General features: G+C 49.7%; 1 protein-coding gene across 3 annotated transcripts in view; it reads right to left on the minus strand.

The window, feature by feature from the left end:
• LOC135904518 (coiled-coil domain-containing protein 50) overlaps nt 1-20,955 on the minus strand; it is a 111,394-nt gene that overhangs the window by 62,231 nt on the left and 28,208 nt on the right. Inside the window, exon 1 of one of the 3 annotated variants that reach the window (XM_065435321.1) lies at nt 1,752-1,875. The exons of the other annotated variants lie outside the window; for them this stretch is intronic. Within the exon in view, the coding sequence (XP_065291393.1) occupies nt 1,752-1,860 (109 nt within the window). The 5' untranslated portion in view covers nt 1,861-1,875. Of the gene's footprint in view, nt 1-1,751; nt 1,876-20,955 lie in introns of those variants that run through there. 3 annotated transcript variants of the gene reach the window in all.

The following is a 20,955-nucleotide window of genomic DNA, read 5'->3' on the forward strand; positions in this document are numbered from 1 at the left end:
GTTCCCCTACGACCGGCGCGCAAATAGGTTTTTAAAAAATGCGCTTTCGCCTCCCTTTCGTCACTTCGATTTGCCTTGTCGCGCACCATGTGTTCGGCGGCCTTTAAGGCTAAGGTTCCCTAGGGGATCCGCTGTTCTTTATACCAGCCAAATGTGTGCAAAAAGCATGCAACAATGCCACGCCGAGGAGATTTCCAAATACCTCGATGGCACATGTCTTGCGAGGAAAAGTAACAAAAAAGAGTAGAAGGGCCCCCTCCACAAGCACGGCCCACAGGGGCGCTCTCACGTGCACTCCAAGAGTACGTGACAAATTAGGAGTACGACAACTGTCGAGGTACACAAAGGATTAAGGCAAGGTTGTCCTCTATCACCGCTGCTGTTCATGCTTTATATGACAAGTATGGAAAGAAGGTTACAACGAAGCAATCTAGGGTATAATCTGTCGTACAGATTAGGCGGAAAGGTTGTTGAGCAACGACTACCGGGTTTAATGTATGTGGACGATACTGTATACTGTTAGCAGAGAGCCAGGAAGATTTGCAAACTCTGGTTAATTACTGTGGAGACGAAGGAGACAGTTTAGGTTTCAGCTTTAGTGCAGCTAAGTCCGGTGGGATGTTTTCAACGATACAACTGATCAGGAGGTTACAATACAAGGCCACGAAATACCCCGAGTGGCCGAATACAAATATCTCGGGGTATGGATAAACAAAGGGCTGATGTACACGGAAAAGCACGAACAGTCTCTCTAAGCAAAAGGGGCGAAGAGGTGCCGGGATAATGAAGCATGGGGCATTGTGGGGGTGCAACAGGTATGAGGTACTGAGAGATATTAGGTAGGGAGTAATGGTGCCGGGCTTACTTTCGGGAATGCGGTCCTGTGTTTAAGGGCAGAGGTTCAGTCGAGACGAAGTAAATCAGAGAGCTGTGGGAAGATTATCACTAGGTGCCCACGGGAAAACCGCAAACGAAGCAGTACAGGGGGATATGGGCTGGGCATCGTTCGAAGCACGGGAAGCTCAGAGTAAAATCCTATACGAAAAACGCCTGAGGAAATTGGACGATAACAGGTGGGCAGCTAAGGTATTTAAATACCTATACAGAAAGAAAGTTGACTCACAATGGCGGAAAAGAACTAGGAAGCTAACCAGTAAGTATGCCAGACACGAGGACGAAGAAAGACAGAGCATTAAACGACAGGTTAAAAACGCGGAAGTTAAAAATTTGATAAATTCAACGGAAAAGAAGCATAGTGTTGAACTATATCGAGACTGGAAACAGCAGATCAGGAGGGAAGCGTTTTATGATAGCTCAAGAGGCAGTGCCCTTCTCTTTGAAGCTAGGTCAGGATGTCTTAGAACGCGGAGCTATAAAAACAAATTCAACGAAGAAGACACATGTACTGTGTGTGGTAAATCTGTAGAAACAATAGAACACCTCATACTAAAATGTGATGGTATCAATCCCGATGTCAATGCGGCCACAGTCACGCTTCCTGAGGCCCTAGGGTTCAGAGATAATAATACTCATGTAAATAAATATGCGGTGGAAATTAGCAAAAGGCGATTGGAGGCTTGGTGGCTCAAAAGCAGAGAGGTGACATAAGGTTAAATGGGTAGGAAGACGTATTTAAAGAAAATCGAGAATTTTAATAACACACAGAACAGGCAAATAAACACAAAAGGCAAAATAAAAAGCGGAGCATGGTGGCAACTGACATCACCCCGTCTCAAAGGGGACGCTCCTACCTTCCATCCATTCATCCATCCAAAGCAGGCGGCGCCCCAGTGGCCCGCAATGGACGAGGGCGGCGTGCCGATCAGCGTCGCCGGGCCGAAGGAAGGCCCCGTCGGGCATGCGCGCGCGTTTCAAAGGCACGGCACGACAGAGCGCCGCCCTCGGAATGGCAGACGTCGTCCGCCGCTGCGATCGAAAGCCGAGTGGGTCGATCGCTCACCCGCCGCGCACGCGGGGCCCTGCTTCCACCCGCGGCTCCCAGTCCGACCCGGGACTTGCACGCGCCGAGCCTTTTTCCGTCGGCGACCGGAATTCCCTTGCCGGCCGGCACGACGTAAACGCTCACGCCCGACAATTCTCTCGAACAACAGTTGCCCTCGCGGAGCGGAAGGCTTGTCTCTTTTTTTTTTGTTGTTGTTGTTGTTGTGCGTGCGTGCGTGCGTGTGGTACTTCACACGAAGAACTTCAGTTTGGCCTAGTTGGTATTTACTGCAAATCATATTGACCGCAAAAAAGACGGGGACAGAGGAATACCGCCTGTGCTGTTTATGTGTTTTCTTCCTCTGTCCCCGTCTTCTTTGCGGTCAATATGATTTGCAGTACTTCACACGATCGCCGCTATGGCGTCACGCATACTTCGAGGGAGCTGCAGGAGTGAATACCACCGGTAATCGCTTTAAACCGTGACGAGCTCTCTTTTCTTCGCTAGCCTCTCCGAAAACAGTGACGTCAGCAGCACTCTTTAATCACACTACCCCGTTAACCTTATGCGGCACGGGGAAGGCGACCTTTCTGCCCTTCGGCACTCTTGCACCGTCCGCCATAAAGTATGTCGTTTCATTCGCAATCACTCGGCGAAGCCACGCTATAGAAATCGACAAAATTAAAAAATATATATATGAAGTGAAGAACGAGGCCACCCACTTCCCGTACGCGCTTGTCCACAGACCCCTTCGGAATAAACGAACCGGAACTGTCAGCTTACACACGGTGAGGCGTCTGACAAACAATAACATCCTGACGTGCAATTCCGATGCTTCATCAAAACTAAAACCATTCGGGCCGGCGTCGTTTGGCACCAGGATAGAAAGTCCGTAGGGGCGTGCCATAGTAATGTTCGAAACCGAATCGAATACGAATCGAATAGTGCTAACAGCGAATCCAATATACCTTTCGAATAGTTTTCGAATAATGAACACAATTTTTTCTCCATTAATATATAGTAATACTGACATTCTAGTATTCGCTATGTTAACAAGCGTTTGTATTTACAATGCACATCACAACGCTAGCCCTCGAGTAAGTTCACTCCGTATCCAATGATGCTATCTACTGCATCAAACGATTGGTGACGTGATTATTTCTCTGTAATAAGCCCTATTCGAGTTTTCCCTACTTCATAGTGAACTTACTCGAGGGCTAGCGTTGTACCTCTGCATGCTGCGATGAACTGTATAACCGTACGCACGTTTATCCCAGCAGGTTAAAGAAAGGAAACGGTCAGGCGGAGCAATTGCGAGCACGCCTCTGCAAGGCTCCGCGCGCAGCCAGCGCAGTTTTCTTCCTCCTCAGGTTTCTTCGGAGTATGCGCGGTGGCGAATTTTCAGAGCGAAGTTTTGGAAAGGCCTTCCTATCAGCCCGTTAGCATCTCTCTAAACCCGCGAGAGTGAACGGAAATGCGCGTTTACTGCAGCGATGGTAGAGGGAAAAAAAACAGAAAAAACACTTAATCTCTATAGCTAGAACCATCGCTGCAGTATGGTGCCGCTATTAATATATCAAATATTGTTGCAATGGAAGCGTATTTAGAGTTAATCCCACGACAACACACTGTTACAGCATTGATAATACCAGGGTCCTTCCATTTAAAACACGGAAGGACCGATAATAGCAAACAATAATAATCGCTGACTGTGACGTCTGAGCAAAATTTAAGCGCGAGTGACTGCGGTTTAGCTGGAAGAGTCTGGAGAGACGCAGCATGCTCACGTAACTTCCCGTTCTTTATGTTCACTGCGGTAGTGGTAAAATTTTATTCGTTCTTGCTTCAGTTTCATGACTAATCATGCACTGCTGGCAATCCAATAAACTGTTCGAAAACTTTGCGCATTTCAGAAAAGGGACTATTCGATTCGAGGGCCGAATCGAATACGGCATTGGTTATTCGAAACTTTCGAATATTCGCACACCCCCTGATTAATTTCGTGTTCCGTGAGGGGACGGTGGCCGAGTGTGTCGAGCTCCGATGCGACAGCACTCGCAGAGAACGCGCAGGTCGACAATCTGCAGCCACCTTCGCGGCTAGCGGCCATTATACTGCGAAAGAAAAGCCGTATCACACGCAATGGTACACGACAGTCGAGTCTATGCGTGAGTGCAGGATAAAAAAATAATCATAATAAAAATGGGAAGGTGCACTTTCTTGCGACCCGCGCGGATCGAGCGCTGATGCCGAGTTCTCTCTCAAAGGTCTTCTCGTAGCGATCTCGCGGATACGAGACTCGAATGAACACGGCTGCCAGTTCTGTCGTCCACAGTACAAATGCAGGACCTTCGCTGTCACAATATATATTAATTGTATGGCCCATTCGTATCCGCCATGAGCAGTGACAGCCCCACAGGAGGTACGGTGAACCACTATGAAGATTTTAGGCGATTATTCGTATCCGCACGACACTGTCGAACAGTAACATTGCAGGGTTCCACGATCTGTCAAAGACGAAAAGAAAGGTTACGTAAACAAAATTATAACTGTGCAGAGCACACGCTGTGTCCCATGTGCAACCATACTTCAAGTTCCTGCGTCTGTTTACAGGCTCTGTGTAACTAATATGCTATGTGCCAACTCGCCCAGCAAGCAACCACTGAAAGGAAGAATGCCGCCGCAGCAACCTATACAGCGCGAGGCTTATAATCGCGAAAGTACGGTACCGCCGGGAGGAAGAGGCAGAACGCGTTCGTCGAGAATGGAAGCAGCTACGGAGAGGGACACTCGACGGAAAGTACGATACGGAAAGGGCCACCGCATAACGGAAGTTATATCTGGCTTCGACCAGACTGCGTCGCCCGGGGCGTCTCGGAAAAGGTCACGCCGTTTCCACGGCGAGGAAAGGCACCGCTCGAGATGGGACTCGCTTGCGAGCTCCCGGCCGTGGTCTTGCCCGCTGTGCCCTCCCCGTACAAACGTCCTGTGCCGAGGTTAAACTGTTCGAGCGTGTTTGTTTGGACTCCCGACACCAACAGGTCGAGGCACACGTGCGATAATGCTCCATGCATTCGGTCCCTGGTTGGCGGACGCTGCCCGGTTTCAGTGAAGCAGCTAGCAGCTTTCGTGCGCCGGTGGTCGACCTCGGAAGCCCACTAGCGACGCCGACAGAAATGAGACCTCTCTTTCCGCCATCGGTTGCGGGAAGATCGCGGCCCGTCGCTTGCTCGCTCTGTGTTCGATTTCGAAACAGCCGACCTTCCTCGGGCCGAGACGTGCGAGGTGGGGGGGGGGGGGGGTGGTGAGGGGGGCGACCGCCGGTTTCCGTGCCGCGAAAACGACGGCGACCGCCATCCACTGGGGCACCTCCCGACATGTGCGATCCCACGTGCAACGGTTGGAGCAAGCATAAATGAACAGAGGACACCAGGTGCGTTTGTTTAACTGCTCCAGTCTGGTCCTTTCGCGGTTCTAGACCAACGAGACCACTGCCGATTTTTTTTCCGCCGCGACATGTAGTATGCCAACAGCCCATATATCAGCGCTAGCTGTTCTCAATTCTGCCATTATATAGGCATCACAATTATATTTCGGTCGCTACAACACGTGCATACTTAATGACACTAAACGTCGCGATGGCGATAACTGCAGTGAAACGGTTAAGTTTGCTTGCCAATCGTACTACGATAAAACAGTTATAATTAGGGAGCAAACGTTTAAGAAATGGCGTAAAAACATTAATAGGCGTATTTTAAGTAGTTTACTCCAGGAATGTCACTGCTGCACCGAGCCGTAAATGGTTGAAGCCGAGGCTAGCTGAACGGCCAATCCATAGCGTAGCCAAGGCATTAAAATAGGAAAAATGGCGCTCGCAAGCTTCAAAGCGTTCAAGCAGCGGTCCTGCAGACTATGACCATGCGCTCTAGTTTGTAGCGGCGCATGTGCTTCCTCGGGCCAAACATCGTCGAGAAATTCGAAGGCTTCCGTATGAGGCCACCAAGTGAAGGAGTCGCCGCCGTGCAATCGAACAGCATCTCCTGGCTAACGTGCTCACGATTAGTGCTGCAGCCGTGCGTACAGCGGCAAGATCGCCTGCATGATCTCTGCGAAAATAAAGAGCTCCTTTTAAAAAAGCGCAGATTAAACTAGTCGTTTTTACCTACAAGGTTGTTTAATATCGCCAGAGTGTGGTCACCACGGTAACGACTGGGAAACGACAGTACGCATTCGATGGCCAAGTGAGTTGTAGTAATGCAAGAACGCACTATGCGCCACGAGAAAAAGAGCTTTTCTTTTTAAGGAAAGTGAAGAATATATTAATTGTTCTTCATTAAGAATTCGTTTAGTCTCGTCAGAATGTGGAGACAGTGGGAACGAGAGTACGCATTTGATGGCCAAGTGAGTTACGAGAACGCACTATACGTCGCGAATGATAGTTTAAGGCACTAGAAAGTTAATGCCATTTTCCGTGCCCGTGTGGCACGGGTATAAGAGAACTAACAGCGTTCCTAAAATTTATAGTGATGCAGGTCATTGGGACGGAACACGGAAATACCAAAAACCAGTATATGACGGAACGCAAGGAGACGCGCTTCGTCGGCGAGTTCCTTGCCGAACCGCAATTTGTGTCCTTGACGTATTTAAGACTTTCTCCCACATAAGTCGACCTTATAACGACCAAAAAAAAAAAAGAAGTAAGAACAATTTTGTCTATCACGCATACCAAGACATATGCACAGAAAATTCTCAGAAAGAAAGACTATCACGAGTGCTCTCCCTGGTTCCGGTGAACCTAATCTGCACGACTGCCGACCTGCGAACTCTAAAGTTCGTAAGAATACCATAGACAGGATAAAGACGAAATATAGCACGCATTTTTCTTTTGCATTTATTTATTTTATAGTTTGCCCCGAGTACAACCATGTTGTGGAGTACATGGCACACTTTATTCCCGATGTTATGCGTTTAGGCGCAGCACACGAGCAGCACCAAACTTGAAACGGAGAGTGAGAACACTGTTTCGAGATCCCTGTGACGTCATTAGTGGCTTTGTGTTGCCGACTTCACCTGCTCCAGGAACGTGCGTCAGAAGCGCAAGTTGCGGTCCAGGTCGATGTCAGCGCTCACCCGATCGGCTAAACTGCGAGGAGCGGCGGGGGAAACTCGCGTGCGCGAGACACCTTCCTGTCGGCGTCGTTTTCCATGCTGTTCACCGCAATGAATGAGTGGCCAACAGAAGCGTCGAAACGTCAACGGAATTCCAGACGTCATACAGGACGAAGCATCGCGCTTGATGTGACGTCATGGCGAAGTGCATGGCCGACCGAAAGCACAGCGTACGAGTTTATTCCCGGAGTGGTAGTTTGGACACCGCTAAATTCAGGCATATTCAGACCAATTCTCTTGAGTCGATCAAAGCTGATACGGTGGCGAATTCGGCAATGAACGGAATAGCTCTGCTTGGAAGCGGCCATTGAAACCACGCAAGGCAGGCTTTTAAAGAGTAAAATAAGGTTACCCGTTTTAATCCCAAGGAAGTGTAACTAACTGCGTGTTCAGTTATTTGGAAATTGGCTAACTTGAAAGGCGCAGGCAGGAAAGAGTGCCGTCGGCACGCATCTTCGGTGCTTTTTCGCGAGTGCTTACGTCGAACCAGTTTCAGTTTCGCTTCCTCGGAGTTGCATGTGTCGTGACGTCAGAAGGTGACCACGCTTGAAGCAGGACCCATGGCACGAGGCAGCCGTGGGTCCGCGGCGACAACCGATGGCACGCTGCCTCTAACTAAATCTCAAAACTACGCAGACAACAAAGCGGCGCCCTCAGCAGCCATAACGCTTCGATTATCATCTGTTAAGCGCTACGTAGTTCCTTACGGCATCGTTCACTCAGCGAGACCCTCGACACTTCGCAGCCTCTGGCAACAAACAACAACGCACAGGGGTCACTGTGCGCGACCCACTGACGAGGCTGTCAGGTAATGGCTGCGAATGGTCCGTTTGTGTTTTCTTTTTTTGAATGAATTAATGAGTTTATTTCTCCTGTTTACAACAGAAAGGAAGCAGAAGCTAAAGGCCATGTGGCCTGACGGAGGCTTCTGCTCCCACAACAATTCGGCACGCAGGCCGTACGCAGCAGCATGTATCATACATACATACTGAAATCAACTGGGGAGTCGTTGAGACAAATCAACTTTTGTCTGCGTTGCGCAGACAAAAGACGCCCGGGACAAGAAATTAAAAGTACACAAAGGAACGGCGCTGAATACCGAGTGCAGGTATACCATGCGTCAAAGCAAAGTCGCAGATGCCCTCGAGCCACCATTCATTAAGAAATATTAAGTACAATGCATTCCTGAATACCTGCCACGGCATAAACATGTGCACGTATGGTATACACCTGGCGCTATAGGCACAATGTGCATTGTTTTGGCATCTACGTCTTCGCACGCGTGAAATGACGGATGGCCCAAGGTCAGCGGAGACGTCGTCTTAGCGCGCAGTATTGCCACCAAGAACTCCCGCTGTACAGAAGCTGCATGCTGTCGAGCAGGAAAGGAGTGCGCGAACGCCAAGTACCACAGGGATTACGATAATCAATTCAAGCAGCGGCACACTCTTTAGATACGTTGTATAGATATATCGGCATAAATGGTGTGTGTACTCTGAGGCATGCAGATTAAGTATACCAATAATGAATCAGCGTCCTCTGTGCGCAGCCAGGAAAGTTCATGTGTACACTCCTAATGGAGCCATTTAAGATGATCACATCAAAGAACACAAGGACTTTCCACGTGATCAGCTTAGTTTACGCCTTCATGTTTTCCGTACGCATGCAACAACTAAGAGGACGAATAAGGAAGTCTTCGCCTCCCCCGCCTTTTTTTAACCCAAATTACGGCTGTAGATGCGAAGTCAACACACTCATTCCCAGCGGTGGACTTTTCTCGGACCGGCCCGGCCTCAGCTGCCGGTAGCTGCGCGGCACGGCGCTGCTGCCAGTTGTCGAATAAAGGTTTATTGTCGAAGCTGGCGGTTGTCCTCCACACGTCGACAGCGTACGAGCAACGAAGTGCGATTCCTTTTCTATGGATCAAGGGACGAACGCCTATCGAAACCCACAGGGAAATGCAGCCCACGTATGGGAAAAGGTCTCTCGCTTTGAGAAGTGACAGGTGGTGGTGTTGTGAGTTCGCAAAAGGCCGTGAAGACTTGCATGACAATGAGCATTCGGGGAGACCGCGTGCGTCGCTGACTGACGACAGGGGCATCTGAAATATAGCGCTGAGATGGAACAAATGCCTGAGCCGGTTTGGGGACTATGTGGAAAAATAGTACGTAGAATAGTACGCCATATTTGTAATTACCTGTATGTACCTTATTTTGGCTAACAAAAAATAGGGGCAAAGACTCTGATTCGCGCTAGTAGAATAGTGCAGTTCTGTTAATTTCATGTGTACACTGGGAACGCTGTGTGCTATTACAGGATGCGTGGATGCCTATAAATGTTCGCAAATTCAACTTTCGCGGATCGCACATCCCGCAAATATTACGCGCCGACGGTACTGTATACTTTCGCATTGGATGCCAGGATGTCATTTCGTAAAACGAATGCGGCCAGGTTTTAAACAGAGCGAGAAAAGTCTGTGCTTCATTCTTCATAAAGGTCGCTCAATTTTGTTTGTTAAGTTAACGTACGTTTTTTTTCCTTGTTTTTTTCAATATAAGAACTAATATCCACACAAAACGGCTTCATATATATATATATATATATCACCCGAAGCCAGATATGTAATTACAGGCAGAATACCTTAACCCTAAAATATCCCCACCTTAAGAATGAAACTGGAAGCGAGCTCAAATTAACCTGCATGGCCGCGAGCATCTTTAGCAACGAAAACATCTACGACTCCTCAGAAATGCGTTCCTATCCTTCGTGGACTAAAATATGTATCTCTCTCTCTCTCTAATGTTTCGCTTCGTCATCGTGCTTCGGCGGTTCAGACGCTTAGGTCGAGGTATACAGACGAACATGAAATGTCTATTGGGTAAGCGTATGTTCAGACTACCTGGAAACTTCTTCAGTAAAGTGTGAGCGAAAATAGTGGCGAGCTGTGCTCAGCTCTCGCCTGCCGTTGAGAATTTAACGCTTTGGTAAACCGCTCGCCGATCATCTCTTTATACACGCGCGCGCGCTGACTTCCCGCATGCACGAGCGAGCTAGAATTCAGGGTGACATCCGGAATTCCCAGGCAACAGTAATTTGAGCACTAAATGAATCGTTGCAAAAGAATAAAAAGACAATGCTGGAAGTGACGGAACAAGCGGTGTTGTATAAAACGCGCCCAACCTTACGGTTGTGGCTGTCTGGGCTTGTCACGAATGTAAGGAAGAACAATGTCACGAAAGACGTGCCCGATAGCTGGCGTGCATTTAACTGCAGTTCGTGCGAACCGCTTATTTGGCCGGCGTAGATTTGTCAGCAGATGGGGCGACAAGTTTGCACGTGAAAAAATTAAGGCAGAAAGGACTTCGCGACTGGGTACTGGGTGTGCGAGTACCCCATCCTGTCAGATAAGGAGCTAGCCTTTCTAAGGAAGTGATTTGTGCATGTGTAACGGCGATGAGTATAAACAGGGGTCGCTGAAAATGAACATTTCTCGGCAGTTAGCGCTCGTCTGCCCGACTTGGTCTGCCTCGTCGCTTCTTCCACGTTTCTCCACGCTGCAATTTGTCAATACGTAGCCTCAGGATGCCACCAGAACTGCTCCAAGGGTGCCTGCATAGCACTTCTCGCGCACCGCTGGAAAGCGCAGAGAAACAAACCGCGCTCCCGACGTCCACGTATATTCCGGGCGCGAATCTGGAGCGCGCGCATACGTGGGAAATATAATGGCCCCATTGAGCTTCCGCCAGGGGAGCCCGACGCACAACACGTCCGAGCGGCGACCATCTCGGAGGCTAGGCGCCGTGACGCCGGTCAACTTTCACTCACCCGACGACGACGCTTCCTGGCTCTCTCTGCTGCGCTCGGGCACTTGCACAGGGCGCTCGTGGTTTTGCTGTTTGACCGTGTAAACGCTAACGAAACGAAACTGCTGTTCTACGACCCGGGAGAATCTGTTCAGGTGAGCTTCCATGTACAAGGAGGGGGGAGGGGGACGCAGAAAAAGAAACAAACAGAAAAACGAAAGAGCATGCAGAGAAGCCCGCTGGCGGCTATTTCAGGGGTTCGCGCGCTCGAGCCGTACAGCTTGTTGTATTTCCTAGATGGTAAATTTTGATCTAGGGCATGCTGCAATTACGCGAAGACAAACTTTCGAGCAAAGCCGGGGAACCACAGGGCGGGCGACATTATATCTTTTCTTGCCAGTACTCGAGCAGCGGCAACATTAATTCTGAATAATATAGAGTAGGGAATAATAATAATAATAATAATAATAATAATAATAATAATAATAATAATAATAATAATAATAATAATAATGTCCTGCAGGTACAGAGTGCGAAAAGAATGCCGCGATCGAGTTTAATGAATTTTCCAGCAAGAGCAAGCGCCAAGTGAGGTACGTCGGAGCAACGGCGCACCACCTCGCACGTGGTGCGTCACAGCGTCGCAGACTGGCAACGGCCCCGCCAACGAGCAGCTGTATTCCAACCAAAGCCCGCAGGGGCAGCTGCAGTGCCCGATTCCCGTCAAACGACGAGATAGAAAAATGAGACGTCGCCGCGATCCGAGCGAAATGAAGAAGGAACAGGTAGGCCGAGCGTTCACAACACCGGAAAGCGCGAATCGCCTCGCGAACCGGCGCAGGTGCGCCTGGCCGCGCGGTCCGCCGCGCACGCGACAAAAGGGTTCGCGACGACGCAGCTGCCCGCGCCCCATCTGCCGCCGTGAGCGCTTTCGGGAGACGCCTGCACTATAACAACAACCAGGAGTCGATGTCAAGTCGACGCACTTCGTGTCACATTCAAACGCGACCCGAATCACATTGCCGTGTGGCTGGGTTCGCTCTCATTTCTCTCCTCCCCGAGTGAAATGACGAACTGCGAAGCCTTCTCTCTGAGAAACCCGCCAGTTTCCTTGTAGCTTCGTGCTACGTTCGGGTGGCCGACGGTTTTCCCTTCCCTGGCACCATCTCCGTCTTGCGGGATTCGGCAGCACTGATTTGTGATATTGAAGCTGGCACGGTCGCTTGTTACAGCCGAGGCACGGACTTCCACCCTGGACGCCCTTCCAAATAAGGACGTAAAACGCTATAACCGACGTCGTCACGAAATGAGAACGTCACAGACACGGTGCTGTTAAGAACGGCCCGCTGAGGTGCCAGTTTTGCCAGCCAGGTGCGACAGCGGCGTCGACTTTTCCTGGAAAGCCGAACGGCGTCAGTAAGTCTACTGTGTGCCAAGGACAATACGTCGCGTCCGCCACTCTGAGTCGCGGGATTGCCGAGATGAGTTCGACGAACCAGGCTTTGTGTCGGAACACGCCACCGCCGACCCGGTCTACTGTGAGCAAGGGAGTGCCCGAGGGAACGTAGTTTGAGGCCCCTTCCCACGCACCAATCCTAACATCAGCCCCGAGTTCTGCGAAGACTGTCTGACCTCGGTTGGGGACCGTAACGGCTGATGCCATAAGGCTCATGCCATAAGGACTGCAACGTCCTTATGTAGATACTGTAAATAAACCCATATTCCTCGTTCTCGATGAGAAGCAGTCCTTCCCTTCAACAACGCCCTTAGCGTGGATAAGTTGGACGACGGCATGAGCCAGCTACCATCTAATTCATGCCCGACTCCAATCTTGACAACTGGTTACGAGCGGTGGAATCGACCTCCCAATCCTTACAGTACTATGAGGAAGCTTTGGTTCTGGCCCTACTCTGACGCGCCCTATTCAAATACATGTAAAACAAAGAAACGCTTTTCTGAGATAACCCCTGGACCGATTTTACTGAAATTTGTTGCATTCGAGAGACAAAGGTAAGTTCTAGTGACTTTCGGAAGTGCAATTTCTATTTAGTGCCTGAATTTTGTTAAAAAAAATTTCAAAAATTCGTGAAATAGAGAAGCACGAAGTTTGCAAATTAATAGCGCCGCATATTGAACAGATACCGCGGTTCTGTAAACGGCATCCATTAGATTATTCAAAGCGTACAAATTCAATATGTTGCGTGAATTCGTTACGTTGTTTACAAGGATTCTGCAAAAGCTGTATTTCAATATTACTAATTTGTTTAGATTCATGTGTAACATATCAATTTTGTCCGCTTTAGATTTGCTATTAAATGCAATTTACGCAATTGTGATATCATTTTTCATTGCCAAGTTACAGAGTTGTAAGCTTGACAGTTTCGTTTTCTGAAAATTTGCGATTACTGCCAATTCTTATTTAAAAAACTGACGATATAAATTAGAAATGCGAAACCAACGGTCACTAGATTTCAAATTTTCCTTTTAAATGCAACAAACCTCGTCAAATTTGGTGCAATGGTTGCCGAGAAAAACGAATTCTACTTTTACATGCATTTAAACAGGACCATCCGAGCTAAAGCTTCCTCTCAACTCGCACGGCGTCCGAAACTTTCGTAACTACCACTAAGGACCACGGCAGACGACAACTGCGATTCTTGATTTCCATGAAACCTGCTGTACGGGCGATTTCCTCGAAGCCCCGTTCAGCAACTCCTTCACAACTTTCTTGAATACATCAACGTAATTCACGACTGTATTTCCAATGAAAAATGCCGTCCTTCCTGTGAGTGTCCTCAGACTTCGCAGGGATATAAGACGGCATGACATCTGCGTCTCAAAACTTCACTGCCAATGTAGCAAAATAAAACTGAATGCGGACAAATCAATAGAAATGTGCTCCAACAGCAAAATTTCCAGAGGCTAACTTCTCGCCAATTTACAGCAAAAAGTAATGTGAAGTAAATAAACAAATAAATAAGAAAAAATGTCGCAGTTTCACCCGAAAGGCGAAGCATCGATTGTGATAGCAAATTAGTAGACAGCTATACGATGTACGGGTAGTAGTGCTATCGACCGTATAAACTTGTAAACATTCGGTTACTAACTAAATTCACAAGCATGTTGTCACATTCACCCAAGCAAACATGAACACACCTCACTCGACGAGCGTGAACACTCGCTGTGAAAACGCAGGAGTGAGGAAGCGCAGCAGCAGCACCAGCAAACGAATTGACCTTCGTGCTGCCTCTCGCTTCGACGAGGCGAAAACAGCGAACACGAAGCTATCAACACTCGGCACTGTTGTGAAGTCGGGAGTCTGTGCGGCCAACGGAGTTTCCATGGAACGTGCCGTGCCAGCTGCCGGGAGAAAGGGTTCCGAGCGACGTTTAAGAGAACTTAAAAAAAAGGATTATATTTAAAAAATTACATGGTTGAGTTTTACAATACGGCTCCAACTATCGGAGCACACTATGGTAGCGTCTTTGCATGTCCGAGTGTCTCTCTGTTTCCGAGCGTCCCCCTCCTCTCCACACAGCCGTCTGGATCCGCTTTTTAAGCCCTAGCTGTGTCGTCATTGTTCAGTCGCTTCCATCAATCCGGTGTCAAAAGACCGATGACCTCTTGTCACACCAATCCAGAGGTTTGTTGCCCTTTCCCTCCGACGGGAGTTTTGTCGAAACACACGCACATCGCTGGGCGCAAGCAGGGGAACTGGGATCGTACACTGACTCCGTCTATGGCGTGGCCGCGCCAATTAGTGCGGCTGACAGGTGTGAAGAATCGTAGCCTTGCACAGACCTCGTCTCCGGCGTGGACGTTCAACATCCCATTTGACGAGGCCGTGGGCTCGTTTCCCCTTAATCCGTGACCGGAGTTTTGTCGCAGAGTGAACGGCCGACCATAACAGCCTTGATGGGCTCTTCGTGACGGTCAGGTGAGACGACGTTGCTATCTTCAAGCGAGCTGCCTTGAAATGAATGATGAAGCGCGACAACTACATGTCGCTGGGGTGGCATCCCCCGCTCTGAAGGACCGCCGGGCACAACAGCACACTGTCTCCATCGCACATCGCTTTCAAGATATGGTCAGCGCGGCCGTGCTATGGTGTCTAGAAAGCCATAGCCGTGCCATGCGCAACAGCCGCCGGAGTAGAGCGCCCCCTTCCCCTCTCCCCTCCCCCAGGAGTCTTGCGTGCGACGGAAGACGGCGGGCTTCCTCCCCGTTTTCCTCCCTTGCGCGCGTGAGACTGAGTCGCCCTTGCCGGCTCACCCTCGCAGGCTTTCCCTCGCGCATACAGCATATGGCGAGCGGCGATGATGTTATCGTCCTTGAACTTTATGCCGAACATTACGCCGATGCCTACGACAAAAATGAGCCAGGAGTGTCCATATCCCTTTACTGCACCTCGTTGCATTTACGCAACATTCCGATGAACGGCGTTAAACCCAGAAGCAAAGTCCGTTTAAAGCTGCCTGTAGGCGTTGTTGCGTTTCCGCAACATTCGTCTAAAAAACGCGCCCCTTTATGCTGCCATCTGTGCTCATCCTTCGCACCTTCTACCAAAACAAACCTGGGGCCCTATAACGTAAAACTATTCCAATATGTTTCTATTCCAATTTCCTGACGTCAAATTTGCGTAACCACCGACGCAAGCACCGGGCGGTCACCCGCAGGGCTGTCTGAACAGACCAATCAAACGCTCTCCTCGTTCATAGGAGGTCACTTTTGTTTGCTTGAAAAACGAATAACATTGCCTACACTGACCGGCTTGTCGTATGTCATTGGCTGACAAGAGGCGAGGAGAACGGTCAAGTGTAGAGGGATTCACTGGGGCAGAGCCAGTGCACTGAAAATCGATAACCGGATGAAGAAGGTGGTGCCGGCGTCTGCGATTGGTCGGCCTTCCCTTACTTAGCTTGTGATGGCTGGTCGAAAATCGCGGCGGCATGCAACGGAAGCTTAAGAATAACGCTAAAACTGACCCTCAGTAAAGAAGCGTTAGCAGACTGAGGTAGTAAACGTGCCGAAAGTTCTTGAAAACGGTACGCGGTCACGCAAGAAGTTTTATTATACGCAAATACACCCATGCTCTCCGGCAGGTGCGATTAGCCAGCGTCTCAGCGATCGGCGGCAGTCATCTTTTATTCCTTTCGGAACGGGGCAGCCTGCGGCTATTCCGAAAAAAATTCAGTTTTGTTCGGCATATTAATGCATCTTTATCGCGTACACGTCAATTTGACGCGGTGAGTTTGTGCGGTTTTGTGACGTCGCGTGACATGCAGGTAAAGTGGGTGCAGCCCGAAAACTTTTTACCAATAGCCGAGTGCTAATGGCGAAAAGGGGTCGAATCAGAAATAACTGTTCTTCTTTTTTTGCCAAATCATGCATAACCAGTGTGTACACATCATATCAGGTGGGGAGGTATTGCTGTTTTCGTGACGTCGCGTGATAGACATGTGAAGTGGGGCTGGTCGAAAAAAGTTTTTGACCAATCGCAGAGGGCTGATAGCAGAAATGGGATAGAAAAGTTTGGAATAGTTTTACGTTATAGCGCCCCTGGTGGAGGCTGCGGGCACCCGCGAGCAGTGATTGTAAATGTATTTCTCCATAAGCCAAAGCCCCAAAAAATTCTTACATTAAGCTCCACATCCTCCTGACTCTGTAAATAAGAAAAAAACATGCTTATCTCGAAATATTTTGTTCCTGGCGACGGAACGTTGCTATGTTGCGCAAATGCAACAACGTGTACATGGTTTATTTTCTTCGGAAAAGTGAAATGGCTTCTAAACGCTTTGATGGCTCAGCAATGCCTCCTGATAGTGAACGCAGCGACCATTCCAGGAGTGACGACAACCACGAGTGTAAATTCGTTTCGATTCAATATGCGTGTAAAATGTTTTCTGGTCGATTTGTTTTTTCAAAAGGATGCGGTGCACCTGCACGCTGCCGTGTCGCGTCGTCACGGCACAGCCTTACGTCTGTGCTTCTATGTGCTAAATTTTGACAATAACGTGAAAACACTGCATTGCTTCCTGGCTGCACGGGAATCTGCACCACGTACTGCACGAAGTGTGGGAAACACCTGTGGTGCACAAGCAAGTACAATTGCTTCTTTTTGTTCCACACTAAATCATAGGTGCACCAATGATTGTCAAGTGCAAATAAACATCCGAGTATGAATCGCACTAAGTCTGTCTTTCACCTTCAACTTCTTCTTTACTTGCACGTTGTTGCAAATGCGCAACATACGCTTTTTCTGCACATTCAAACAAGACAAATTCGCTAAAGTTAGTTTTCATGGCAGTACAGCTACTGTTATTCTTCCCTACAACTCCATGAAAAATATTTTGAGGAAACAAAAAATTGTGCAGTAAAGGGATATAGTTGTCATCGCAATAATAAACTTATTCACATGGGACGGAGCGTCACGAGGCCTGGCGAGAAAGTAAGAGCGTCTTCCCGAGGCCCTCAGTGAGTGCCTCCACTGTACGACGCCCAACGAATTCAGGCGAGCCCACACTGGGCAGACATTTCAACAAAGATTCCACAGGCGGAACAATCTCAAAAAATGCAGAGGCGGTTTTCCGCGCGGAACGTACGACTGGAAGCTGCGCGTAGCAGTACTTGTGCACGAGTTGCACAATGCAACCGTGACTGCACAATTGCGGGGTGCACACCGCGATTCGAAAGTTGACACCAACACAATGGCCAGGCTGCTTACTTCCGATGTCATGGGGAGAGAGAACTGCGCCAAGTGGCTTTACCGCCGCCCAGACGGGGAGGCGTGTGACATCAACTTCGCGCGATGCATCGCGTCAAAGAGCGGACAGCGGTGGCCATTACGCGGCGCGCACGTATAAGTGGCAGCGTGTCTGGTAGCCGGGGGCTCCTTCTGCAACAACAACAGCCCCCGCTTTGCTGCCCTTCGGGGTGCGGGATAGGCGTGACTTTTTCACCCTCGCTGAGAGATACCGAGGAGCGAGAACGATGCGCGAAAGGAAGGGAGCTGGGGAGAGGCGTGCTCTGGCGGTGCGCATATTTTCGTGCGGGGACGCAGTCATGCACGGCTGATCAAATACGCAACAACGAGAGGACGGCACAGGAAACGCCGTTCCCCTCTCCTGCTGCTGCTGTTCATCTTCTTCCGAGCAGAAAGCGGGAAAGAAGAAGCGCGAGACTGAACGCAGTGCGGCGAGATCGGACGCTCCTTCGCTCGATGACGCACGCGGCGAAACTCGTCCGAGGCGTGCCTTCTGCTTCTCCCGACCGTTTTTTTTTTTTCTTTCTTTCTTTCGCGCATACTGGAGAGAAGAAGAAGATCGGGTGCGCTGAGATCGGCTGACTGAAGATAAGAGCGGAATGTAGCGCGCGATTCCGCATTGAATCTCGATCGGAGAAACAACACGGCCGCCGTTCTCCCCGTGCAAGCCGGCCAACGAATGGATCGTCGTTGCCTGCATCGCAGCCTGGTCTGCTCGTTCCTCTCGGAGCTGGCGCGCAAGGATGGTTGCGCGAAGGAAAGGCCGCGTGCAAGCAACCACACGCCTGCGAGGGAGCAGGTGGCCACCACCCACTTGACAACGGCGACGCTTTGTGGACTGGTGGAATCCATGCGTGAAGACGATGTCTGAAACACGGCGTACACGAGGCTCAAACGGGAGTCGTGTCTCTAGCACTGACCCTTTTAGAGAAAACAAGCTGCTACGCGAATGGCGATGCGATGTGACAGTATACCGACAAAATGTGCATACGCGGATAGCCCTGCCTGCCAGTAAAAACACTGCATTATTATTTTCGACATGATGCAGAAAGGCGTCGTATCTAAATTCTACACAACCGACGGCTGTAACCTGCGGCTTATGCAGAGAAGACGAACCTACGTGTAAACACGCGTGAAAATAAAAGCGATGCTGTAACTACAGGTATGCGCGCGCGCAAGCTTCCTAATGCGTTCTTTAGCCAACCACCGCTGCGGCCGCAGGTGGCGGTAGCACGGATCTTGGTAGCACAGGTTTACGCGCAACGGCTTTTGGCCGGTCCACGTGAGGAAAGACGCAACGAAACGCAACAGAGCAAGGGTGGCATGCAACGCGCCGAAACGCCAGCGGGACAAATGAAAGAAAACGTGGAATACATGGAAGGCGCTCGGAAGAGGTCTTCGAACAGGGTGCACCGGCACGCGGCAAAGTGGAGCAAGGATGGCCGCTCGAGACGAGCCGGCAAGGCACGTTCGCTTCTCGCGCACCCGAGCATTTTCTCCGCGTCTCGCTTCCATATAATGTGCGCACCTCGTCCTTTCGCCCCACACTATCGGCGCCGGCAATCGTCGAAACGAAACCGAGGCAACAGCGGTCCGCTACTACGAGCGCTGATGGAGAGAGCGCACCGCTGGCTCGGCCGCTTGGCGAAACGATGCGTGCCCCGAATGGAACGAAGGCTGAAGCACGCTCTCATGTAGCATTCTCTACCGACCTCGCACGCTTGCCTGGAGTACGCTTTCCGCGCACTCTACAGTTTGTAGAAAAGCCACGGCGACAGCATACTGCCGTTAAATTACAGGTGGCAATTGAAAGGTGGCAAGTATCTTGCGGAAGATCACATCGCTGCCAGTTGTGCCAGCAGGGCACAGTCGCACAGTGCACGGCAGCCACCTTTGTGCCAGCTTTATGCCTAGGTACCACGACAAAACAATAATGGTGGCAGGTAAGAAGCAAAGTGAGAGAGCGCCCGTATGAATAACTCGAAACAGCGTCACCTAAGGGCTCTAGGAAAGGTTTCTTTGTAAGCTCTTAAGGAATACTCGCTTTGTTCTTAGTCCAACCTACGCCTCAGCGGTGCCACTCGAAGACATACATTCGAGCGCGAGCGAATCAACATTTCCCAAAAGTTTCCCAATCGCACGCGATTCGCGGAACCGAAGTCACCCGGAAGTCCGCCGAAGTAAGGAAACAAGGCACGAGTTCATGAAACGGTTACGGCGAGGAGGCAGGGGTGGCGCACTATTGAGGCAAGGACCCACTGTTCTCGTCTGCGCTTTCCGTAAGCCTAGCATGTGTAACGGGACAATTAGCAGGCCGCCGCCAACGCACTGGAGCAGCAGTGCCGGCTCGTTAACGGGGGCGTTGCCGAGAGCCAGAAGACATAGCTTTCTGCACGGACGGCGTCCTTGGCTCGACCAAGAAGCGCACGCACAACCGGGATAATCGAAGAAAAGGACGCACGCCACTTTTCTCAAGGATATCTGCGTGTGACTCAGAAAAGGTGGCGGCCGCGCCACTGCTTCGGCCGCACGAACGCCTCCGGTATATGCGCGTGCGAAGTCTAGTTCCGTATAAGACTGGAACGGCCGTCGGTGTTATCATGATTGCCTCGGAAAAATATTCAAGTATATCTGCCAGATATTGTGCTACTGTTTAACTTACATCAAATTAACTGTTAGGTTATGGAACTGCCAAATTAAGTGACAGTCTACCACACATTCGAGAGTTGTACACGGGCTATTAGAAACGCCGTTGTCAAAGCCTGCAGTGAATAATTCAGCCATGCAACCCGAAATTCCTTAACGTGCACTCGAATCTTGTTACATGCCACTTCCATCCGAATGCAGCTGCCGTAGCAGAGAATTGAAACCGCGAACTCGTGCTCAACTCGACGACTGTACACTTACTGACTTGCGTAAATAACCACGTAATTTTCGACAGGTTCGATAAGCACTGTTCGAAGATTGTTTCACGAAGGAAGCGTATGAGTTGAAATTACGGGGAACGGGGAAACGAGGCAGGGAGGAAGAAAACGCGAAGAAAACAAACATATTCTCGCGTCCGGTGGGAATCTAATTCGGGAGCTCTAAAGTTAGCACACAATTAGTATTGACCATAAGCGGAAGTGAATGGATTTGCGAAAAAAGTAATCACAGATTGTATTCGATCTCCAGAGTATAACGTAGGAAGATCCATTTCAAACGATCAACGAACTTGAGAGATGAGCGCATGTGGGGAATAATTTGAGAACGAAGAGGACTACATGCATAATACTGAC

This window comes from Dermacentor albipictus, chromosome 2, assembly GCF_038994185.2.
Source record: "Dermacentor albipictus isolate Rhodes 1998 colony chromosome 2, USDA_Dalb.pri_finalv2, whole genome shotgun sequence".
NCBI lineage: Eukaryota > Metazoa > Arthropoda > Arachnida > Ixodida > Ixodidae > Dermacentor > Dermacentor albipictus.